Source organism: Oncorhynchus masou, chromosome 23 (genome assembly GCF_036934945.1).
Source record: "Oncorhynchus masou masou isolate Uvic2021 chromosome 23, UVic_Omas_1.1, whole genome shotgun sequence".
NCBI lineage: Eukaryota > Metazoa > Chordata > Actinopteri > Salmoniformes > Salmonidae > Oncorhynchus > Oncorhynchus masou.
The window spans coordinates 48,356,436-48,383,508 of record NC_088234.1 but is presented as its reverse complement, the minus strand read 5'-3'; the positions used below and the strand labels follow the sequence as shown (position 1 = coordinate 48,383,508).

Sequence of the window (27,073 nt, the reverse complement as noted above, 5' to 3'; positions counted from 1 at the left end):
AGTTGATGATCATTGCTAGACAGCCATTTTCAAGTCTTGCCATTCATTTCCAAGCTGATTTAAGTCAAAGGTGTATATTTGGCCTTCCGTTTTAGGTTATTGTCCTGCTGAAAGGTGAATTAATCTCCCAGTGTCTGGTGGAAAGCAGACTGAACCAAGTTTTTCTCAGGGATTTTTCCTGTGCTTAGCTCCATTCCATTTATTTTTTTATCCTGAAAAACTCCCCTGTCCTTAACAATTACAAGCATGATGCAGCTACCACTATGCTTGAAAATATGGAGTGTATTTGTTTTAGGACAACTTTTTAATTGCTTTTGCCACATTATTTGCAGTATTACTTTAGTGCCTTGTTGCAAACAGGGTGCATGTTTTGGAATATTTTTTATTCTGTACAGGCATCCTTCTTTTCACTCTGTCAATTGTATTTTATTTAACCTTTATTTTATCAGGGAGTCATACTATTTTACAGATAAGCCCTGAATTATATAAATTACAGTAAATACACATGTCAAAATATGAACACAAAATGCAAGCATTCATCAGTAATTCTCAGTCAGCTTTCTGAATTGCCTTAGAGGCATCAAAACATCAAATGTAAGAACATTTTGAAGATCGTCCCACAAATAAGGTGCAAGAAAACTAAAAGCTGATTTACCTTACTCAGTAGAGACCAAATTTATTTCCAGAGTTAGCCATCCCTCGAATGTCTAAAGTTAAGTAAAGATGTTCGACTTTTTGTAAAAGGGCTTTATAAATAAAACCATAGGAATGTATCAGCCTACTTGACATTTAATTTTTTAAATTTATTTAACCTTTATTTAACGAGGCAAGTCAGTTAAGAACAAATTCTTATTTACACTGACGGCCTACCAGAAGGGAAAAGGCCTCCTGCGGGGACGGGGGCTGGGATTAAAAATAAAACATATAGGACAAAATACACATCACGGCAAGAGAGACAACACAACACTACATAAAGAGAGACCTAAGACAACAACATAGCAAGGCAGCAACACGACAACACAGCATGGTAGCAACACAACATGACAACAACATGGTAGCAACACAGCATGGTAGCAGCACAAAACATGGTACAAACATTATTGGGCACAGACAACAGCACAAAGGGCAAGAAGGTAGAGGCAACAATACATCATGCAAAGCAGCCACAACTGTCATATACATGTCCATGATTGAGTCTTTGAATGAAGAGATTGAGATAAAGCTGTCCATTTTGAGTGTTTGTTGCAGCTCGTTCCAGTCGCTAGCTGCAGCGACCTGAAAAGACGAGCGACCCAGGGATGTGTGTGCTTTGGGTACCTTTAACAGAATGTGACTGGCAGAATGGGTGTTGAATGTGGAGGATGAGGGCTGCAGTAGATATCTCAGATAGGGGATGAGTGAGGTCTAAAAGGGTTTTATAAGCATCAACCAGTGGGTCTTACGACGGGTATTCAGAAATGACCAGTTTACAGAGGAGTATAGAGTACAGTGATGTGTCCTATAATTAGCATTGGTAGCAAATCTGATGGACGAATGGTAAAGAACATCTAGCCGCTCGAGAGCACCCTTACCTGACGATCTATAAATTATGTCTCCGTAATCTAGCATGGTTAGGATGGTCATCTGAATCAGGGTTAGTTTGGCAGCTGGTGTGAAAGAGGAGCGATTACAATAGAATAAACTAAGTCTTTAACTTTAGCCTGCAATTTTAATATGTGCTGAGAGAAGGACAGTGTACCGTCTAGCCATACTCCCAAGTACTTAAATGAGGTGACTACCTCAAGCTCTAAACCCTCAGAGGTAGTAATCACACCTGAGGAAAGGGGCATTCTTCTTACCAAACCACATGACCTTTGTTTTGGAGGTGTTCAGAACAAGGTTAAGGGTAGAGAAAGCTTGTTGGACACCAAGAAAGCCTTGTTGTAGAGCGTTTAACACAAAATCTGGGGAGGGGCCAGCTGAGTATAAGACTGTATCATCTGCATATAAATGGATGAGAGAGCCTCCTACTGCATGTTGTTGATGTAAATTGAAAAGAGCGTGAGGCCTAGGATTGAGCCTTGATGACAGGCAGTGGCTGAGACAGCAGATTTTCTGACATTATACACTGTACTCCTTGAGAGAGGTAGTTAGCAAACCAGGCCAAAGACCCTTCAGAGACACCAATACTCCTTAGCCGGCCCACAAGAATGGTCTACCGTATCAGAAGCTTTGGCCAATAAAAATAGCAGCACAACATTGCTTAGAATCAAGGGCAATGGTGACATCAATGAGGAGCTTTAAGGTTGTAGTGATACATCCATAACCTGAGCAGAAACCAGATTGCATACCAGAGAGAATACTATAGACATCAAGAAAACCAGTCAGTTGATTATTGACAAGTTTATCCAACACTTTTGATAAACAGGGCAAAATAGAAATAGGCCTACATTATAACAGTTAGGATCAGCTTGGTCATCATCAAAGAGGGCCAATCGACTGTCTGGTAGAGAATGCAATGATGAGTACTAACATTTTAACCAGTAATAAAGTGCAGTGCGTTATGATAAACAGCATCTAACATCTTTAATGAAGTGACAGCTGCGTTCATATAGATGATGTCGCCATAGTCTAGGACCGATAGGAACATCGACTGAATAATCTGATTTTGACTATTTAGCGAGAGGTAGGACCTATTTCTATAAAACAAGCCCATTTTTATTCTCAGCTTCTTAATAAACTCACCAGTATGCTTTTTAAAAGATATATTTTCATCTATCCAAATGCACCATCCAAAGTACATATGATTAAATCATCAGAGTTATTTTTATCCGCTCTAGAGAACAACATACAGTATAATTTGTTTTACTGGCATTCAATGCTAATTTCAGGTCAATAAAGGTTTTCTGTAATACAATGAAGACAGACTGTAGTTCAGATAGTGCCTGGTCAACCGTGGGGGCAATACCATACACAACACTATCATCGGCATACAAGTGCAGGTGAAATGTTTTTACAGACAAGTTGATACAGTAAAAAGTACAGGACCCAGAATCAAGCCCTGTTGGTCAGGAAACCTGATTTAAAACCATCAGTGAATACACATTAAGTTCTATCCGTCAAGTAATTTTTAAACCAGTTACATGCAGTCTGGTCTAGGCCAATTGAGGAAAGCCGTGAGTGATCAACAGTATCGAAAGCCTTTGACAGGTCAATGAAGAGGACAGCGCAATGTTGCCTTTTATCCATACAGTTAACCACTTAATTTATATAACTAGGGATGCAACAGATATAGTGCTATGACCTGGTCTAAAATCCGACTGATGGGTTAGGTTAGTGTTGTGGTTAGGTTAATATTGTGGAGTAACTACAATTTTGTTGACGAATCCTCAGTTTTCTCATATCACAGCCATGAAACACTATAACTGCTTCATAGTCACCAATGGCCTCATGGTGAAATCCCTGAGTGGTTTCCTTCCTCTCTGGCAACTGAGTTAGGAAAGATGCCTGTATCTTTCTAGTGACTAGGCGTTTGATACACCATCCAAAGTGTAATTAATAATTTCACCATGCTCAAAGGGACATTCAATGTCTGCTTTTATTTGTTTTACCCATCTACCTCCCCGGTAGATGTGTGGCTGAATCTGTGTTTGAAATTCACTGCTCAACTGAGGGACCCACTTTACAGATAATTGTATGTGTGGGGTACAGATAAATAAATTGTGTTAAACACTGTTATTGCACACAGTCCATGCAATTTATTATGTGACTTGTTAAGCACATGTTTACTCCTGAACTTTTTTCGGCTTGACATAACAAAGGGGTAAATACTTACTGACTCAAGACATTTCAGCTTTTCATTTTAAATTATTTAGTAAAAATGTCTAAAAACATAATTTCACATTGACATTATGGGGTATTGTATGTATGTAGGCCAGTGACATTTGTTGTGTGTAGATGGGTGAGAACCATTTAATTCAGGCTGTAACACAACACAATGTGGAAAATGCCAAGGGGTGTGAATACTTTCTGAAGGCACTGTATATGAAGGCCTCCACTCATAAGCAAGCAAGAACCACTGGGCCGGGCTATCAGCTGATCATACTAAATCTAATCCAATCAAATCAGAGTTTATTTGTCATGTGCACAGGATACAGCAGGTGTAAACAGTAAAGTGAAATGCTTTCTTTGAGCTCTTCCTCAACATTGCAGTAATACTAAGTCATATAAAATAAATACACATGAGAAATACAAAAAATATACACTATATACAAGGTCAACATCAGTACCAATTAATGAAAGGGATACTGGTGAAAGTTGTGTAATCAGGGTTAAAGTTAAAGTGATTGAGCAGCAGGATAAATATAATAAATAGTAGCAGCAGCGAATAAGGTAATTGTGTGGAGATGTAAGAATACTTTTGGGGTGTTTATATTTGTTCTGTTACACACAAGTGTGTAATGGAAATGTGTTTCTTGCATAGCCCAACTCTACCTAAGACACCTGCAGGGAGTGGGGTCACAGCCAGGGTCACTATTGTCCAGCACTCCTAGAGCAATTGGGGTTAAGTGCCTTGCTCAAGGGCACAGCAACATATTTTTCACCATGTCGGCTCTGAGGTTCGAACCAGCGACCTTTCAGTTACTGGCCCAACTCTCCAACCTCGAGGCTACCTGCCGTGTGGTTGTGTGTGTGTGTAGTGTGCGAGTGAATGTGTGTGTGTGCGTGTGTATGAGCTTCAGTGTGTGAGTGTGCATGCGTGTGCGTGTGTATGTGTGGGGAGGTGCGAGAGTGTCAGTGTATGTGCCTGTGGATGTGTGGGTAGAATCTATGAGTGTGTATGGCATACAGGAGGCTGCTGAGGGGAGGAAGGCTCAAAAGAATGGCTGGAACAGAGCAAATGGAATGGCATCAAACACATGGAAAACATTAAGATGCCACCAACCTCCTGTGGTATAGCGCATATAAATGAATCAGCAAGTTAGATATGCTGTTGAAACAAGCTACCTAGTCTTAACTTGTTTAAAACTTGTTCTGCTGCCGACATCTGCCTCTTACTAATGAACAGTTGAACTGTCAATGTCCCCCTTCCCTTTCCCTGACCGGGAGACGACACATGAACTCCCGAATTAACCTACTATTCAATTTTAGCAATGCTGGTGGTGTTGACATGCACACTAGGTGTTACATCTCATGGGTTTCATAACCACGTCTTTATAGCAATTCAATAATGATGAGACGGGAGACAGGAATTCAGTTCAACTATTTATCTAGAACCTGATCATCTCAACACACATAATCCCCTTGATAATCTGCGGCACAACCCCAATGCATAACTCCTCCCCTCCTACACTCAGCAAAAAAATAAACGTCCTCTCACTGTCAACTGCATTTATCTTCAGCAAACTTAACATGTTTAAATATTTGTATGAACATAACAAGATTCAACAACTGAGACAAAAATTGAACAAGTTCCACAGACATGTGACTAACAGAAATGGAATAATGTGTCCCTGAACAAAGGGGGGTCAAAATCAAAAGTAACAGTCAGTATCTGGTGTGGCCACCAGCTGCAGTAAGTACTGTAGTGCACCCCCTCCTCATGGGCTGCACCAGATTTGCCAGTTCTTGCTGTGAAATGTTACCCCACTCTTCCACCAAGGCACCTGATATTTCTGTAGGGAATGGCCCTAGCCCTCAGCCTCCGATCCAACAGCTCCCTGACGTGCTCAATGGGATTGAGATCCGGGCTCTGCGCTGGCCATTCCCCCCAGAAATGACGATAAACGCAAAACCGCAACTCGCCAGAGAAGAGCACTTTTTGTCAGTCCTGTCTGGTACAGCGACGGTGGGTTTGTGCCCATAGGTGACGTTGTTGCCGATGATGTCTGGTGAGGACCTGCCTTACAACAGGCCTACAAGCCCTCGGTCCAGCCTCTCTCAGTCTGAGCACTGATGGAGGGATTGTGCGTTCCTTGTGTAACTTGGGCATTTGTTGTTGCCATCCTGTACCTGTCCAACAGGTGTGATGTTCGGATGTACCAAACCTGTGCAGGTGTTGTTACAACGTGGTCTGCCACTGCGAAGACAATCAGCTGTCCGTCTTGTCTCCCTGTAGCACTGTCTTAGGCGTCTCACAGTACGGACATCGCAATTTATTGCCCTGGCCACATCTGCAGTCCCTCATGCCTCTTTGCAGCATTCCTAAGGCACATTCATGCAGATGAGCAGGGACCCTGGGCATCTTTCTTTTGGGGTTTTTCAGAGTCAGTAAAAAGGCCTCTTTAGTGTCCTAAGTTTTCTTAACTGTGACATGAATTGCCTACCGTCTATAAGCTGTTAGTGTCTTAACGACTGTTCCACAGGTGCATGTTCATTAATTGTTTATGGTTAATTGAACAAGCATGGAAAACAGTGTTTAAACCCTTTACAATGAAAATCTGTGAAGTTATTTGGATTTTTACGGACTATCTTTGAAAGACAGGGTCCTGAAAAAGGGACATTTATTTTTTTGCTGAGTTTACATTAATAGTTGGGAGGGTCTGTCCACAAGTCCAAACATCTAGGTGCCCATCTATTTCTCATAGGTGGTCAACGTGACTCTCAACAATGCCTTTAGACTGTGGCGTTGACACAGGTGTAGGCATGCGAGTTGCCTGTGTCACAGTCTCGCCAAACACCTGTGTTGGTGCGGCTGAGCTGGTGTCCTGAGAAGGTGACTGTGACCCTCTAGATGACGATCGCTGGGTCAGGGCATCACCCAGCAACAGCTCCAGACCACTCACGACTGGTGCTTTTACTCAACAACATGTGCATTTACTCAACAGTAACTGATCTGTGTGCCTTTTCCAGATGACGTCCTCTGCAGTTTGGACAGTGTAGGACACAGGACCAGTCTGTGCAATGACTGTAGCAGGAACCCACATTGGTCCTTTGAGGTAGTTCCTAGCTAAGACAATTTCTCCAGGATTGAAAGCTCTGTCCATTGCTCTCAGTTCACAATGTTTGACTTGACTCTCCTGTTGACATCACACTGTCTCCTTTGCATTCAGAGGTTTGAGTAGTTCGAAGCTTGTGCATAGCTCTCGCTTCATGAGTAGCGATGCAGGCAAAGCCTTGGTTGTAGTGAGGTATGATCCTGTAGGATAGCAGGAATCTGTTCAAGCATTGGTGCAGTGTCCCTTGACCCTGAGACGCTTTTAAGGCATGTATCATGGTCTGTAGAAACCTCTCCACCAGCCTGTTGATAGAAGGAGGATATGGTGCGGACCTGATGTGTTGTACGCCATTCACCTGTAGGAAAGTGACAATTTCTTGGGACACTAGCGGCATTCCGTTGTAGCAATGAGTGGCCCCCATTATTAGCCAGATAATGATACCTTTGCGAAAAAAACTAAGTTAGACTTGCGCACTGAGCTAAAAATCAAATGTCCCTCTTCATCATTTCCAGTAACAAGGATATCATCCAGGTAGCAATGTACTCCTGGTAATCCATTCAAGATCTGGTCCATTGCCCTCTGGAACAGGTCTGGCACACTTGTGATTCCAAACGGTAGGCGACAGTACCTGAAGAGACATTTGTGTGTCACGATCTCCTTTGAATTTTCATCCACGTGCATCTGCAAGTAGTGTGTGGTAGCGGATACAGCTCAGCCAACAACACAGGGTGATTTTAAAGTCTCCACATATCGTGATTCCACCATCCTTGTTAAGGACTTGTACTATCGGTGTTGCCCATTCAGGTACGCTGACCAGCTCTCTTTTCTTTTTTTCCCCACCACAATGACTGCACTTAGAGTTGGCAGGGCAGGGCAGCTCTAACAGGGCAGACATTTTACAAACTGACTTGTTTGAAAGGTGGCATCCTATGACGGTGACACGGTGTGTTTATCTAGGTCACAAAAATAGATAAACACAGTCTGCTTAACCTCTTGAATCTCCCCATCCCGGATCCGGGATCGTGACTAAAGCCTCAGGCTCATTAGCATAACGCAACGTTAACGATTTCTGAAAATTGCAAATAAAATGAAAATAATGCGCCTGCTCTCAAGCTTAGCCTTTTCTTAACAACACTGTCATCTCAGATTTTCAAAATATGCTTTTGAACCATAGCAATTGACTAATTTGTGTAAGAGTATGCTAAGCTAGCTTAGCATTTTGAGTAACATTTAGCACGCAACATTTTCACAAAAACCAGATAACCAAATAAATAAAATCATTTACCTTTGAAGAGCTTCGGATGTTTTCAATGAGGAGACTCTCAGTTACATACCAAATGCGCAGTTTTTCCTGAAAGTGTCTGTGTGTAGGAGAAATCGCTCCGTTTTGTACATCACATTTGGCTACCGAAACGAACCGAAAATTCAGTCACCTACAACGTCAAACTTTTTCCGAATTAACTCCATAATATCGACCGAAACATGGCAAACGTTGTTTGGAATCAATCCTCAAGGTGTTTTTTCACATATCTCTTCATTGATATATAGTTCGTGGAAGCCTTCATTCTTCTCTAAATTCCATGGAAAAATACTTGCAGCTGACTTTTGCGTACCAATTTCGGCGCAGGACACCGGGCGGACACCTGGTAAATGTGGTCTCTTATGGTCAATCTTCCAATGATATGCCTACAAATACGTCACAATGCTGCAGACACCTTGGGGAAACGACAGAAAGGGCAGACGTACTCCTCTCGCATTCACAGCCATATAAGGAGACAATGGAAAACAGAGCCTCAAAAATACTGCTCATTTCCTGGATGCCGTCTCATCTTGGTTTTGCCTGAAGCTCACGTTCTAGGGCACGCACAGAAAATATCTTTGCAGTTCTGGACACGTCAGAGTGTTTTCTTTCGAAAGCTATCAATTATATGCATAGTCGAGCATCTTTTTGTGACAAAATATCTTGTTTAAAACGGGAACGTTTTTCATCCAAAAATGAAATTGCGCCCCTAGAGTTTCAACAGGTTAAATGAATAACACACAAACAATTATACGTTTTCCTGTCTTTATTGAACACACCGTGTAAACATTCACAGTGCAGGGTGGAAAAGTATGTGAACCCTTGGATTTAATAACTGGTTGACCCTCCTTTGGTAGTAATAACCTCAACCAAACGTTTTCTGTAGTTGCGGATCAGACCTGTGGTCAGGAGGAATTTTGGACCATTCCTCTTTACACGATTGTTTCAGTTCAACAATATTCTTGGGATTTCTGGTGTGAACTACTCTCTTGAGATCATGCCACAGCATCTCATTCAGGTTGAGGTCAGGACTCCGACTGGGCCACTAACATTCTCCTGCAAAATGTATTGATAAACTTGGGAATTCATATTTCCTTTGATGATAGCAAGCTGTCCAGGCCCTGAGGCAGCAAAGCAGCCCCAAACCATGATGCTACCTCCACCATACTTTACAGTTGGGATGAGAATTTGATGTTGGTGTGCTGTGCCTTTTTTCTCCACACATAGTGTTGTGTGTTCCTTCCAAACAACTCAACTGTAGTTTCATCTGTCCACAGACTATTTTGCCAGTAGCACTGTGGAACATCCAGGTGCACCTTTGCAAACTTCAGATGTGCAGAAATGTTTTTTTTGGACAGCAGTGGCTTCTTCCGTGGTTTCCTCCCATGAACACCATTCTTGCTTAGTGTATTACGTATCATAGACTCATCAACAGAGATGTTAGCATGTTCTTTTGCTGCAAGTCTTTTGCTAACACTAGGATTCTTCTTAATAAATCTTCTTAGGGCTCCAATCCCGTTAACGGGATGATATGACAACAGCCAGTGAAAGTGCAGGGCGCCAAATTCAAAACAACAGCAATTTCATAATTAACATTCCTCAAACATACATGTATATTATATTTTTTTAAAGGTAATCTTGTTGTTAATCCCACCACAGTGTCCGATTTCAAATAGGCTTTACAGCGAAGGCACCACAAACGATTATGTTAGGTGACCACCAGCTCACAGAAAAACCCAGCCATTTTTCCAGCCAAAGAGAGGAGTCACAAAAAGCACAAATAGAGATAAAATGAATCACTAACATTTGATGATCTTCATCAGATGACACTCATAGGACTTCATGTTACACAATACATGTATGTTTTGTTTGATAAAGTTCATATTTATATAAAAAAAATCTGAGTTTACATTGGCGTGTTACGTTCACTAGTTCCAAAAACATTTGGTGATATTGCAGAGAGCCACATCATTTTACAGAAATACTCATCATAAATGAAAATACAAGTTATACACATGGAATTATAGATATACCTCTCCTTAATGCAACCGCTGTGTCAGATTTCAAAATAACTTTACGGAAAAAACAAACCATGCAATAATCTGAGACGGCGCTCAGAAAATAAATAAAATTATCCGCCATGTTGGAGTCAACAGAAATCAGAAATCACATTTTAAATATTCCCTTACCTTTGACGATCTTCATCAGAATGCACTCCCAGGAATGGCCTCTAGCTATATCTATTGTTTTTATGTTTGTTGTTGTTGTGTGATTTGTGGCTAATAACAGACGTCCATCCTATGCTAGCTTGCTACCGATGGCCTGGCTACCTGTCTAAATCGCCGTGACCCCCAACCAACCCCCAACCAACCTCCACTCTCTGGACCCTTTTGATCACTCGACTAAGCATGCCTCTCCTTAATGTCAATATGCCTTGTCCATTGCTGTTCTGGTTAGTGTTTATTGGCTTATTTCACTGTAGAGCCCTGCTCACCATACCTTATCCAACCTATTAGTTCCACCACCCACACATGCAATGACATCTCCTAGTTTCAATGATGTTTCTAGAGACAATATCTCTCTCTTCATCACTCAATACCTAGGTTTACCTCCACTGTATTCACATCCTACCATACCTTTGTCTGTATATTATACCTTGATGATATTTTATCGCCCCCAGAAACCTCCTTTTACTCTCTGTTCCAGACATTCTAGACAACCAATTCTTATTGCTTTCAGCCGCACCCTTATTCTACTCCTCCTCTGTTCCTCTGGCGATGTAGAGGTGAATCCAGGCCCTACAGTGCCTTGCTCCACTCCTATTCCCCAGGCACTCTCTTTTGACGACTTCTGTAACCGTAATAGCCTTGGTTTCATGCATGTTAACATTAGAAGCCTCCTCTCTAAGTTTGTTCTATTCACTGCTTTAGCACACTCTGCCAACCCAGGTGTTCTAGCTGTGTCTGAATCTTGGCTTAGGAAGACTACCAAAAATTCAGAAATTTTAATTCCAAACTACAACCTTTTCAGACAAGATAGAACTGCCAAAGGGGGCGGTGTTGCAATCTACTGCAAATATAGCCTGCAGAGTTCTGTGCTACTATCCAGGTCTGTACCCAAACAATTTGAACTTCTACTTTTAAAAATCCACCTCTCTAAAAACAAGTCTCTCACCGTTGCAGTCTGCTATAGACCACCCTCTGCCCCCAGCTGTGCTCTGGACACCATATGTGAACTGATTGCCCCCATCTATCTTCAGAGCTCGTGCTGCTAGGCGACCTAAACTGGAACATGCTTAACACCCCAGCCATCCTACAATCTAAACTTGATGCCCTCAATCTCACACAAATTATCAATGAACCAGGTACCTCCCCAAAGCCTTAAACACGGGCACCCTCATAGATATCATCCTAACCAACTTGCCCTCTAAATACACCTCTGCTGTCTTCAACCAAAATCTCAGCGATCACTGCCTCATTGCCTGCATCCGTAATGGGTCAGCGGTCAAACGACCCCCACTCATCACTGTAAAACGCTCCCTGAAACACTTCAGCGAGCAGGCCTTTCTAATCGACCTGGCCGGGGTATCCTGGAAGGATATTGATCTCATCCCGTCAGTAGAGGATGCCTGGATATTTTTTTTAAATGCATTCCTAACCATCTTAAATAAACATGCCCCATTCAAGAAATTTAGAACCAGGAACAGATATAGCCCTTGGTTCTCCCCAGACCTGACTGCCCTTAACCAACACAAAAACGTCCTATGGCGTTCTGCATTAGCATCGAACAGCCCCCGTGATATGCAGCTGTTCAGGGAAGGTAGAAACCATTATACACAGGCAGTTAGAAAAGCCAAGGCTAGCTTTTTCAAGCAGATATTTGCTTCCTGCAACACTAACTCAAAAAAGTTCTGGGACACTGTAAAGTCCATGGAGAATAAGAACACCTCCTCCCAGCTGCCCACTGCACTGAAGATAGGAAACACTGTCACCACTGATAAATCCACCATAATGGAGAATTTCAATAAGCATTTTTCAACGGCTGGCCATGCTTTCCACCTGGCTACTCCTACCCCGGTCAACAGCACTGCCCCCCCCCACAGCAACTCGCCCAAGCCTTCCCCATTTCTCCTTCTCCGAAATCCGTTCAGCTGATGTTCTGAAAGAGCTGCAAAATCTGGACCCCTACAAATCAGCCGGGCTAGACAATCTGGACCCTTTCTTTCTAAAATTATCTGCCGAAATTGTTGCCACCCCTATTACTAGCCTGTTCAACCTCTCTTTCGTGTCGTCTGAGATCCCCAAAGATTGGAAAGCAGCTGCGGTCATCCCCCTCTTCAAAGGAGGGGACACTCTTGACCCAAACTGCTACAGACCTATATCTATCCTACCATGCCTTTCTAAGGTCTTCGAAAGCCAAGTCAACAAACAGATTACCGACCATTTCGAATCTCACCATACCTTCTCTGCTATGCAATCTGGTTTCAGAGCTGGTCATGGGTGCACCTCAGCCACACTCAAGGTCCTAAACGATATCTTAACCACCATCGATAAGAAACATTACTGTGCAGACGTGTTCATTGATCTGGCCAAGGCTTTCGACTCTGTCAATCACCACATCCCCAGTGTTTTACTTGCTATATTGTATTTACTTTGCCACCATGGCCTTTTTTTGCCTTTACCTCCCTTATCTCACCTCATTTGCTCACATCGTATATAGACTTGTTTATACTGTATTATTGACTGTATGTTTGTTTTTCTCCATGTGTAACTCTGTGTCGTTGTATGTGTCGAACTGCTTTGCTTTATCTTGGCCAGGTCGCAATTGTAAATGAGAACTTGTTCTCAACTTGCCTACCTGGTTAAATAAAGGTGAAAAAAAATAAAAAAAATGTTTGTCTATTGTTGTGACTTAGATGAAGATCAGATCAAATTTGATGACCAATTTATGCAGAAATCCAGGTAATTTCAAAGGGTTCACAACCTTTTTCTTGCCACTGTATTTTTGTATATATATTGTATTTCCACAATATCCCCATACATCTTATTACCTGGCCTGTCTGGGTGTAGCAGGCTGTGTAGTAAATTAAACGTCTTTGGCGCCATTACACTGAAACATGTAGGCACAATTTTGTCCTTATCAATGTCATTTGCAAGAAAAAAATATTCAAAGTGTTCTGTACATGAGTTCAACAGCTCAATATCTTCATCAAACTGTCCAATGTTTTCAACAATTCCAGCCATTTTTCATTCATCAAAAGGCTCCTGATTGTCACTTGAATATTGTCCTCAACATGGTCACGTTCTGTTCTGCCACAGCAATATTTTCCTCAGTCACATGATCTTCATTCACTTCTCTCACTAACGTTTAATCCTCAAATGCGCTAATTAAGCAGTTTTTAATTACAAAGTTAGTCTTCACAGTTCAATAAATGTCCTTTCCTTTACAAACTGCATATTCCTCCCTTTTTAATCACATTGTTTTCACAGACTAAACCACAGAAAATAACAGTTTTAAACTTGTAAAAAGGGACTTCTTCCAGACAGAATAGTTACAGACTATTCTACTAGGTTCAGACTTACTTGTAGCCAAACTTTTGTTATGTCTAGTGGATTTCACAAACTTTCCAAACATGGGTCTGCTGCCTGACAAATCTCTTGCTCACTGCTTCACCTCATGGCAAAGAAGAAGTCCTGCACATGCACTCAACGTCAACAAAACTATTGTGGACTTCAGGAAACAGCAGAGGGAACACCCCCCTATCCACATCGATGGAACAGTAGTGGAGAGGGTAGTAAGTTTTAAGTTCCTCGGCATACACATCACAGACAAACTGAATTGGTCCACCCACACAGACAGAATCGTGAAGAAGGCGCAGCAGCTCCTCTTCAACCTCAGGAGGCTGAAGAAATTCGGCTTGTCACCAAAAGCACTCACAAACTTCTATAGATGCACAATCGAGAGCATCCTGGCGGGCTGTATCACCGCCTGGTACGGCAACTGCTCCGCCCACAACCGTAAGGCTCTCCAGAGGGTAGTGAGGTCTGCACAACGCATCACCGGGGGCAAACTACCTGCCCTCCAGGACACCTACACCACCCGATGTTACAGGAAGGCCATAAAGATCATCAAGGACAACAACCACCCGAGCCACTGCCTGTTCACCCTGCTATCATCCAGAAGGCGAGGTCAGTACAGGTGCATCAAAGCTGGGACCGAGAGACTGAAAAACAGCTTCTATCTCAAGGCCATCAGACTGTTAAACAGCAACCACTAACATTGAGTGGCTGCTGCCAACACACTGACTCAACTCCAGCCACTTTAATAATGGGAATTGATGGGAAATTATGTAAAATATATCACTAGCCATGTTAAACAATGCTACCTAATATAATGTTTACATACCCTACATTATTCATCTCATATGTATACGTATATACTGTACTATATATCATCTACTGCATCTTTATGTAATACATGTATCACTAGCTACTTTAACTATGCCACTTTGTTTACATACTCATCTCATATGTATATACTGTACTCGATACCATCTACTGTATCTTGCCTATGCTGCTCTGTACCATCACTCATTCATATATCTTTATGTACATATTCTTTATCCCCTTACACTTGTGTGTATAAGACAGTAGTTTTGGAATTGTTAGTTAGATTACTTGTTGGTTATTACTGCATTGTCGGAACTAGAAGCACAAGCATTTCGCTACACTCGCATTAACATCTGCTAACCATGTGTATGTGACAAATAAAATTTGATTTGATTTGATTTATGTGCCCAAGTAAGCGATAGCTTGCGGATAACTTTTATTTCGACAAGAGATAAGTGAGGAGGAAGTGGGTCGGCAGCAGACCCACATTTGGAAAGTTACAGCGACTGTCAACCCAACACCTGAGCCATTAGGCCTCCTGATGAGGTCGCTCGGTGATGGGTTAAGATTGTTACAATATAACTAACACCTCACAAGCTTACGGTAGTTCAACTGTCTTACACTATCAGAACCCATAATATAAGCTTGTTTTTACTCTGCTGTTTGTGAACAATGTAATTGTAAACAAACACTGTATAGCTTCAAAACGGTTTGTTGTTTTTACAATCTCGGATTGCCCCTTTAAGTGGCCTTACTTGAAACAATAACAATTGAATTGCAGTATTTACCATTATATGTACAGACATTATGTCATTCTTATATAAAGGCATTCTGTAGGCATGATGACTCAACCTCAAGTAATGTGTTTCAAAGGGCTTTCACATTTTTCGAGGATGTGGGAAACTATCTAATTTCGTGTAGGTCAATTGGCCTTGAGATACAAGATCATAGAAATCTTTGTGTAGTCATATCAATACATTTTAGTCAAATTAAATAATACAAATGTAGCCACTAACAGCCGTAGAAAACAATAGGACTTTATTATTTTATCCATTTGTTGGTGGATCTAACATATCAACTAACACCAAATGTTGGTGGATCTAACATATCAACTAACACCAAATGTTGGTGGATCTAACACATCAACTAACACCAAATGTTGGTGGACCTAACATATCAACTAGCACCAAATGTTGGTTGATTTAACATATCAACTAACACCAACTGTTGGTTGATTTAACATATCAACTAACACCAAATGTACAATGATCTCACCTTTACAGTAACACAATATTCCAAGTAGTTTAGGTAGATAGTAACAAGGTGTTTGTGCGAAATAATATCCTTTGAACTCATTTGAAAATACTCAGGAAAAAAATTATATTTTTAAAATGAGGGCAGTGCTCCTGTGGGTGGGAGCCCTTCAGTAGCATTAATTTTCTATTTTTTTTGCATGCAGTCTGAAACGTTTGGATAGGCTCTCCAGGGACTACGGGAATGGGTTGTGTCGTCAGCTTCACCGCTGCAGCGCTTACCCACTTCAATCTGTAGTGCTTTTTCTGCCATCAGAGAGCTGGTGTGTATGTGTGTGTGTCAGTTGGGTAGGGGGCACCAGTTCAAAACCATCTTCAAACATTCGCTTACAACCTATTGTGCTGGACGTGCTGCTTCAAGTGAGACAGGATCAGTGCAGTTTTTTTTCCTGTCACTCAAAATAAGTGATAATGCACTCACCAGGACATCGTGTGAGTGTGAGGCACATGTGATTTCAGCAATCTGGAGCCAGTAGGCTACTACTGTAGCTCAAATGAAGGTCATGATGCACAAGCAGATCACCGATTGTGACAGATTACTATCTCGTACAGTATACCAATGTGCTGTAGGGTAGCAATACGCTATGTGGAATACAATGTAAGATTTCAGACAAAGCACCTCTCTTTTGCCTGAAATTCCATTAAACTAAATTATAAAGTGAGAAGTCATGATTTTCAGTTATGATTCCAGTGGGAATTGCATGCATACTGCTGTACTCTCATAATTTGCTAATAGCGTACCTGAAACCACACAACTTAATAAGTTCAAATAAAAAACATTTTCTGCAATAATAGACACTGAAATAGGTTTTACCGGACCACTGGCAGTGAGAAGTCATCCAATTTGGGCCTTTTGTAGCCCTGTTCAGGTATTCTAACTGAAGTAGCCTACTTTCAAGGACCTTTAAAACTGTAGGCCCTCAATATACAAGTACCACTATAACCAAAAGGCAGACATGCTGGGAGAATGTCCATCTCTAGATAGGCTACCTGAAATGCAATCCCCACATGTGCTGTGAAAGACAACCTAGATAATCACATTTTCATTTGGCATTATGAAATCTCTTAAGTGTGTGTGTGAAAATGTTCACCTATTTCCTCCAATTAATCGGTTGAGAGTCGTGTTAATATGATTGCATATCATAGGATCGGTCTTGTAGGCTATCCCATATTCACTGTCCACTCAAAAAGATGAATGTGCTGAGGCGTGCGCATCTAATTGATTAACAGCGGCGTACGCATCCAACTGAAGACCTTGTCTTCTTGTACACTCAAACATCCTGTCGTCACTAATTACCACAGCCACAAAGTCATAAACCCCGTCTATTTATACAATTTATCTTCATAACATCTGGATTTTAAACCTGACGACAATGATAACCCTTATGCATAATCCTAACCTTAAATTAAGACCAATAAGACCATTTATTTTATAAATGTTTGCTATAGACAATTTTGACTTTGTGTTTGTAGTAACTAGTGGAAACCCAAACATCCGGATTCCAAAGTCATATGACTAGCCGCCAGCGCAGTGTCATTTAATATCCTCGCAGCTAGCAGCACACTGTAACGTAGCAGGTAACCAGTGAGTTTCTTTAATTTAACCATGGCAACATTGGTGGGAAACAGGACAATGGACATCAACGGACCTGCTGCGGCAAGGACGCACACACAGGCTGTGACCAGAAACTACATCTCACAACCAAGGCTGAGTACGTACCGAGCCAGAACAAATGTTGATTTTTTTTTCTCCATAGCTTGGTAACGGTAGCTAGAAAAAAACGTAGTGTCTGTGAAATATCCAATATAAAACTTGACTATCACTGTAGGCGACATAAGTAAAATGCAAAACGGAGTGAAATGACTAGCTCGCAAGCTAACTTTAGCTTATGGGCCCAATTGTTAGCATTAGCTCGTTAGCAAACCTGTACAGTACGCGGAGCTGTTTTGCAAAAGTCTAAATCATCTTTGCTTGTATGTTATATTCAATTCTGTAATCAGAGTTTAATAATAGTTACATGCATATGTTTAGAGCTACGTACTCTGTTGGACTAAATATAGCGTTGTGAACATTAGCTAGTTTAAGCAAATTCAACTACTGTCAGCTGACTGAATAATCGTGAAACGGTAGCGAAATATATCGTGTCAGGCATTCAACGGCTTTAGCTACTTTTTTTTAATACACTGCAGCCTTCGATGTTGCTTCATTTATTGGAAATTGTAGCTAGCTAATTGTATTGGGTTGTGGACTTCTGGTGTGGAAATGATTCATAGGAAGACATGAATAGTAACAGATGGGCTGATTATCCCACTCATGTGACGAAATCACGTGAGAGGCTGCAGGAGAGGATGTCTCATACATTAATTTTTCATCGATTAATTCCCTATCCTTGCCGTAATTTGCATACACATTTTAAACATGTTTGACTGCCATTGCAAAGAGTAAAACTAATAGCCAGTCGATGCCCCCATTCCAAAATATACATCTAAGGTTCTTTCCTAGTGTGCAGTGCCTTTCATTGTTTTCATTGGCTGTAAGTGTTTTTTTTTTTTAATCCATGTCCAAGGATGTTATTCATCAACTTCTACATGAAATAAAAGCCATCAAATAATACATTTAAAATCTCTCATCAAAACATTTGTTTCATGAATTTGGTATTTAACATGTTCTGAGTCCCTGATATCACTTCCCACCCTTTTAGTTTGTATTAATTCTCCTTTTAAGAAAACAGCCCCTTTCCACAATGACATCACATTCAGGAAGTGTCATTGTTTGTTGATAAACTGATGCTGTTTGTTTTATGTTTCATGATGCTAGTCTCTCACTCATACATTTCCACTCTCTTAGGCTAAATTATAGAGAAAATTAATCAAATTCATTATGCCATCTTAATCTCAATCACCCACAGAGCTATGGATAATTTAGGCTCCACATTTTCACCTTGTTAGGTTCCACCATGTTAGGATTATGCAGTGACTGTATGCGATTATGCACCTAACAGGGATTTAACTGCCTGAGTGAGCCAATGTGTTTTTCTGAAAGTCAAACATGGCCCTTTTTCTGATAGAATACCAAAAAAGAGAAATATATAATTTTTCCCTTCCAGAAGTTGAGGTCCAAAAGGCACTGGATTATAGGAATTAAATTGGATCCCAATATGTAGCCGAGCCATCAGCAATTTGGAAAATTTGACTAACGTTAGCATTATCAACGTACTCAGATTAATAATAACAAATTATGACCAGTTTTACCAATTAAACTGGAGCTTGTAATGACTTTTGCTTGTCAGTACAAAATACCTGTCTGCATAGAATTTAGTGTTGCTAAATTTCTAACTAGCGTTCTTAGCTAATAGTCTCTTTTTGCAGCTCAGATTCATAAATTTAAAGTAAAAACAATATATTTAAACACTGATGAAATGGGCCTTTGATGTATTCTTCAGCAGCGGCCAAAATAATGAATACAGGTTTATATGAAAGAGAACATGTAGAGAAATCATATCCCCATGTTATTATTTCAAGGAACATTTAAGAGTCACCATCCATCTGTGATATGCCACCATCTCGGAGGCCTTTTAACAGTGGTGTATTGGGAAGAGGGTGCCTTTCAGCCATCTTTTCTTCACCAGGGTGTGAAAATAGGCATGGCCAACATCCAGCTGTGGTTTGGAATTGTCTTTCTCTGATTCCGGCTAAAGGCAGGACTTTGGAACCATATTGTACTCTGAATTCCTCTATCTGCTCTTGGTGACGTGTGGAAGGACATTAGGCGGCAGGGTAGCCTAGTGGTTGTAGTGTTGGACTAGTAACCGGAAGGTTGCAAGTTCAAACCCCCGAGCTGACAAGGTACAAATCTGTCGTTCTGCCCCTGAACAAGCAGTTAACCCACTGTTCCTAGGCCATCATTGAAAATAAGAATTTGTTCTTAACTGACTTGCCTGGTTAAATAAAGGTAAAAAAAAAAAAAAAGATTGTTGGTGCCCGGCGCACTGGATCCAGTATCTTAGAAACGGCCACCCTCCTGGGCTTTTCACATGCACTATCTAGAATTTACGAGAATGGTGCGAGGAACAAAAAACATCCATTCAGCAGCCGTCCTGTGAGTGAAAACAGCTCGTTGATAAGAGGTTGAAGGAGAATGGCAAGAATTTTGCCAGCTAACAGGAGGTCCAAAAACAGACAAATAATGGCGCAGAACGACATCTCGGAACGCACAACTCGTCAATCCTTGTCACGGAGGGCTATTGCAACAGATGACCACACCGGGTTCCATCATCTGAAAACAAGAAGATGCGGCTCCAGTGGGCACGTGATCAGCAACACTGGATAATTGAGAAGTGGAAAAACATTGCCTGGAACATGACAGCGAGTTCAGTTTACTTGAGTGGCATGAGCAGTTCCCAGACCTCAATTCTATAGAGCATCTTTGGGATGAGATGGAACGGGCTGTTAGCAGCATGAATGTACCGGCATCCAATCTGCAGCAACTGCGTGATGCCATCTTGTCAGCATAGACCTACATCCCTGTGGAACTTTCTGACACTTTGTAGAATGTCACAAGAATTCAGGCTGTTCTGAAGGCAAAGGGTTGTCTGACCCGGTACTAGATGGGTATACCTAATAAACTGGCTAATGAGTGTACATGTAGGTTAGTTTATGATGGAAAGCGGCAATTGTTCATGATCCATTTTAAGTGGCACTTTCAGGGTGGGAAATGAACACCTTGTGCCATTCTTGTGATGTTGCTATTCATTGTAAATCTTTGTAGGCCTATGTAGCCAAATTGTATCTATGATCGTATGCTATCCATTTGTGTTTTATATGTTCTATTTATATCTGTAAATTAACCAATGTTATCAAGCCACACCCGGCCATAATTACAGACACCTGTGTGTCCTTTGACACTATATAAACTAGTGACCCGCAGTGTTTGTTATACCCTGATGAAGACCGCTTGTCTGCCAAAATGTTGTTCTTTAGGTTATTCAATTATTGCGTGTGGCTCCTTTTCTTTTTAAGGGAAGGGAAACACCCACCAAATGCAGGTAGATTTTGGCATTGGCAGGTAAGAATGTCCTTTTCACCAGTCATGCTGGCAGGTGGTCAAACAGAATTCAGGAACAGTCAAAACATTTAAAAAAATCCAAAGCCCAAATGTTAGGTGACCTGAAAGACCTACTAACTGACCTTGTGCTTCTTGGCTAGTTGCATTGTTTTGTTCACATGCTAGGTTGTTTTTCAATATTAGTTAGAGTTTTCTACAAGAGAGATTCCAGCCTCTGAAAGACACTGAAGTGCCACGGAAAAGGCCCTCCCCTTAAAGGGGCAGCTGAACATGTCTCACTTGACTGACTCATATTTTTGTGAGTACATTGTGCTTGATTGTCCATGGAACACTCCAAAAACCTTTTATTCATGAACTTTTAGTCATTTCTTAACATTAAAGCACAGAAATAATTTAATTATGCTCATAAATTTAACTATAAGCTTCAAGTAATAGCCCAGGCATTTATTTCCTTAAATCACTGAACAAAAGGTGCTTTAGAAGACAGGCTTCCATTTGAGCCAGGTGTCTATTTCCTTAATGCACACACATTTTGCTCATTTTTATAGTTAATTGTTTAATTCCTGCATTCACTACCAGCATTCGAATGTCTTTATTTCCTGCACCGTGTGATCATTTACACACTGTCATATTTATTTTGTCTTGGTATGCCTCTATTAAAATTAAAGCTTTTTGCCAGTTAACTAGAAGTTCTCAGTGGCCATTTTTTTTTTACCAGTCATTACTGAATTATTTAATATAAACCTTGTAAACATTCATGGTAACCTCGTAAGCAATTAATTTAGACCCAATGTTTATTTAATTAAAACTGCCGTTTATTTGCTGAAATGTGCCGTTGCCTTGCTATTAAAATGGACAGGCAGCTATTTGAGATTCAGAGTTTAATTTTAAGGTATTTGTGTGCTCCTAAATATCAACTTATGTACTCCTTGTAAAAAATGACAGCATTAGAGCCGTTATTAATAATAATAAATAAGCTGTATCACAGCATTTTGTTGCAGGGCAGGCACTTGATTCTTGATGTTCAGTTTATCTGTTTTTGCTATTGTCTAAATGATATCTTTTAGCATATTGGTTAAGATTTGGGTCACAAAAATTAAATTGAATTGAGCAATATACAACATTTACTTCTTACTAGTAATATATATTTTTATCTTAGAAACAAGCATGCTCATCCGGTACTTGTGATTTTTGGTGTAAATTATGGCAAAAATATTTGGGCTCGTCAAATCTACCAGCCACTCCGATTTAGATTTTTTTCCCATCTAACAACAGTGGCCGGTGGACTAAAGTTAATGTCCCACCCTGGGCATTTTATGATTATCACAAAGTTTTAGCCATTGATGGTTTATACATTTCCTCATTGTAATCTTGCCCTCATTGGCTGTTGGGAAATTGCTTACCATTTCTTACTACCATTTTTCATCCGTTTTCCACTACCTGAAGCCTGCCTCACCCCTTGTTCATCCTAAACTTGTTTCTTGGAAAATTTGGTCTCGCTTCCCCTAGCCTTGATTAACTGAAATACACCTCTTCAATGTATTTAAGACCACAAAAGAAAGTAGGCAGGGAGGGAGTCTTACTTGAGGAGAGGACTATGATCACGACAACAAACTAGGCCTTAATTGATATTTCTGATCTAAATCAATGAAGAACCTTTCTTGAAGATGTATTTAAATATGTATGTTTCTTGTACCGACAGGTTTTCAGGACATATTTTAAGGTCTTACAACGTACACAATATTCCTGCTATAGAAAATAGCTGGAAATACATTTTCAATATGGGATTTTGACTAAACGTCTTCAGCCTAAAGACTAAAAAGATTCCATGTGCTGGTCCGACACTATATTTAGGTTACAATAATAAGCTCTGATTGATATTTACCTTAGCATAGGAAATACAGGTAACTCACACAATAAAGGAAACACCAACATGCTTGTCTTAATTGCCAGAACAGCTTCAATGTGCATTGGCATAGATTTTACAAGTGGGTGGAACTCTATTGGAGGGATGTGACACCATTCTTCCATGAGAAATTCCATAATTTGGTGTTTTGTTGATGGTGGTAGAAAATGCTCTCGCAGGCGCCAGTCCAGAATCGCCCGTAAGTGTTCAACCGGGTTGAGATCTGGTGACTGACACACACTTTTTAAACCCCCTATGCTCCTTTGAGACCCCTCTTTCAAAGTCATGGAGATCTCTTCTTCCAGCCATGGTAGCCAAATAATGGGCAACTGGGCATTTTGATACATGACCTTTTAAAGAATGATGGGGTGTTAATTGCTTAATAAACTCAGGAACCACACCTGTGTGGAAGAACCTGCTTTCAATATACTTTGTGTCCCTGATTTACTGAAGTGTTTCCTTTATTTTGGCAGTTACCTGTAGATGGTACCTCTCATAGACAAAGAGGCAATCTCACTGATGTTCTTCACTGTCCCTCATATATTTACACCTCAAACATGTCCTATCATAGAGCTAGCCAGGTGGTATTTTTCCTTGAGTATCAGAGGAAAGCATGTACTAAAAGCCTCTTAGCAAACTGGAAGGAAATTACTTAATGGAGCGGAGGCCATCTGAAAGCTAAGGCGAAGATGCTGCTTTGAGTTATAACCCTATTTCCCTCCCATCCTACTTTTCAAATGTCCCTTCTAATGTAGGCATGCCAGATTGAACCATTTTTCATTCTCATCAAACATCATACTGAACAGCTGCCATTCAATGCGTGCTTATAGTCCGGGCAGCAATTTGAACAAATAATATTTTAGAAAGCAGTTTAGCCTTCTCTCTGTTATTTTAGTGGTGCATGAGCTGGCACATGTTTTTCATAAGAAGGTGTCCTGTTTTTCTTTTTAACATTTTTGAAACTGTTATGAAAATAGTGACAAACACCATTTTCATGAATAATTTAAGATGGAATGCAATATGTTCAATGCCTACTATCATAGTAATGAGTTGGCATCCTTGCAGTAGCATGTGTGCCATATATCCAACTTTATTGTGAGAGGTTGGTGGGTAGCCTATAACCTGTACTTTCAGAGACTTGGTTCAAAGACACCATTTCCCTGGGGTAGCTATATGAATGCAACCTAGGCTATAGGATCACAATGTACCATGTCTTTGCGGTATGTCAGTGAATCAACAGGCGTCTGAGAGAGACAATGAAAATATTCTATGAAATGGAGGAGAAATAAACAGAGGTGTACAGCAAGTCTTTGACTTTAATTGTATAAAGGTCCTTTGTTGAAATTGACTTGAGACAAAGGTAATTAACCCAGTGGATGGCTTCCCATTGTTTTAGTTGGACACAGTCAGTGTTATAAAGACATTGCACAAGGCAGACTATTTCTCTGTAATGATGTAGTAGGCTAATGATAAAATCATTTTCATTTTCAAAACCCGTCCTAAACTTATTTTTTTGAACAATTCTATAGTGTTCATTATTTGTCTCTGCAATTATTTAAGCAACTAGCTTGTCAGAGAAATAAATACTTTCTGTGGATGTTTGTCTTGACATGAAAGAAAATGAACGTGCCATATTTATTTTTGCATTTGTATGAGGAGAAATCAGAATTGAGACATTTCCTCATCTTGGTGTTTTTCACATTTCTTTACATGCATGCCTTAGACTGTAGTGAGCCTTATGGAGAAGTGAGAGGCCAGTTTATTTTCCATGTCAAGAAATCTCCTCTGTTGCTCCATTTGATCACTTCCTCCATGATCAGAATAGTGATTTCCCCTTTTCAGATACTGTATGTTGTAAGTGGCTACCCTTTTAAATTACCCAGTGAATTTGTTAGAATTGAAAGTACTATAATCTACTTAGCAAATATTCAGTGCATTTCATGACTGAAATTGAATTGAATTCAACCTTCCTTTGCTCCTGCTGACAATGAGGGACCCAAACTGAGCCATCTCTAGACAGGTTAGGCAACCAAGAGAATGGCGAAATGCTTCTCGCCCCTGCAAATGGCTCTAAATTGTTGCTGTGGCATCCTTCTTGTTTCAATCTGTTATAACTGTACCACCTTTGCAGATGGGCTCTGGGGTTAACCAGCTGCCTCTCTGTATAGGTGTCCCCTGTCAGTATGCTCCCCACCAGCAAAACTACCCCACAGATTAGTGTTCCCACCCTGCTAGCCAATTCTCCCCTGGTCTGAGTCTGATTACATGCTTCCCAATCAATGCAGTCAGGTGGGGAGTCCTTTTTCCATATTGGGGCCATCTACCTGCAAGGTTAAAAGCATGCCCATTTGATGAGGTTGTCATCACTACGAGGAACATTGTTAGAAGAGCTGTATGTTAGAAATAGTGGTGAGTAGGAGGCACTGGCAAATTGGACAGCATCCCCATTTATTTTGTCAATACCCCTGTAAATAACTTATCAATGTAACCTATTCATACTAATTGATACCTGTCTTTTAATCATGTGTATGCTTACCTTTATTATCACTGTAATATTTCAACAGACATGCATTTCTTCCCCCCTCTATACATGCAACATTCTATTTGGTTTTAAAATTGGCTTCTCAGAAATGTGACACTTTTTTAAAATTATTTTTTATATATATATGTGTGTGTGTGTGTGTGTGTATGAGTTTCTGCCATTTCAACAAATTATTTACAAAGTCTGTAACATACCAATGCCTGTACGCAGGCTTTTATAGCCTTAACAGTGTTTTTCAGGAAGCAGGCTGATTAGGCTATTCAATTCCATATTCATCAAAAATAATTCAGCTGTCCTTGTGCCATAGTGTATATTCTATCGTTCAGAAGTTTGTGGTCACTTAGAAATGTCCTTGTTTTGAAAGAAAAGCAAAGAGAATTGTCCATTTAAAATAACATCAAATTGATCAGAAATACAGTGTAGACATTGTTAACGTTGTAAATGACTATTGTAGCTGGAAACGGCAGATTTTTAATGGAATATCTACATAGGCGTACAGAGGCCCATTATCAGCAACCATCACTCCAGTGTTCCAATGGCACATTGTGTTAGCTAAACCCTTTTGGATTTCTAATTGATCATTAGAAAACCCGTTTGTAATTATGTTAGCATAGCTGAAACTGCAGTCCTGATTTTAAAGAAGCAATAAAACGGGTATTCTTTAGACTAGTATCTGGAGTATCAGCATTTGTGGGTTCGATTACAGGCTCAAAATGTCCAGAAACAAAGAACTTTCTTCTGAAACTCGTCAGTCTATTCTTGTTCTGAGACAGGAAGGCTATTCCATGTGAGAATTTGCCAAGAAACTGCAGATCTTGTACATTTCGGTGTTGTACTCTCTTCACAGAACAGCGCAAACTGTCTCTAACCAGAATAGAAAGAGGAGTGGGAGGCCCTGGTGCACAAGTGAGCAAGAGGACAAGGACATTAGTGTCTAATTTGAGAAACCGACACCTCACAAGTCCTCAAATGGCAGCTTCATTAAATACTACCCGCAAAACACCAACGTCAACAGTGAAGAGGCGACTCCGGGATGCTGATCTTCTAGGCAGAGTTCCTCTGTCCAGTGTCTGTTCTTTTGCCCATCTTTATCTTTCTTTTTATTGACCAGTCTGAGATGGATTTTTCTTTGCAACTGTGCCTAGAAGGCAGGAATATCCTTCATTTCTCAGAACAAGAATAGACCGAGGAGTTTCAAAAGAAAGTTATGTTTATGGCCATTTTGAGCCAAATGCTGGTGATCCAGATACTCATCTAGTCTATAGAAGGACTGTTTTATTGCTTCTTTAATCAGGACTGCAGTTTTCAGCTGTGCTAACATAATTGCAAAAGGGTTTTCTAATGATCAATTAGAAAACCCTTTTGGATTAGATAACAACGTGCCATTGGAGCACTGGAGTGATGGTTGCTGATAATGGGCCTCTGTACCCTTATGTAGGTATTCCATTAAAAATCAGCTGTTTCCAGCTACAATAGTCATTTACAACATGTTAACAATGTCTACACTGTTTCTGATCAATTTGATGTTATTTTAATGGACAAAAATGTAGCTTTTCTTTCAACAAGGACATTTCTAGGAGACCCAACTTTTGAACAGTGGTGGTTTTTTTTATAAATTGGTTTCCATTTGTGATCTCTTAC

The 27,073-nt window shown here is 40.4% G+C and overlaps 1 protein-coding gene across 1 annotated transcript in view; it reads left to right on the top strand.

Moving 5' to 3' along the window:
- Positions 1 to 17,410: 17,410 nt before the first annotated feature.
- The window catches only part of LOC135510966 (V-type proton ATPase subunit B, brain isoform-like), a 46,329-nt gene continuing 36,666 nt past the window's right edge, over positions 17,411 to 27,073 (top strand). Inside the window, exon 1 of the mRNA XM_064932330.1 lies at positions 17,411 to 17,631. Within this exon, the coding sequence (XP_064788402.1) occupies positions 17,526 to 17,631 (106 nt within the window). The 5' untranslated portion in view covers positions 17,411 to 17,525. The remainder of the gene's footprint in view (positions 17,632 to 27,073) is intronic.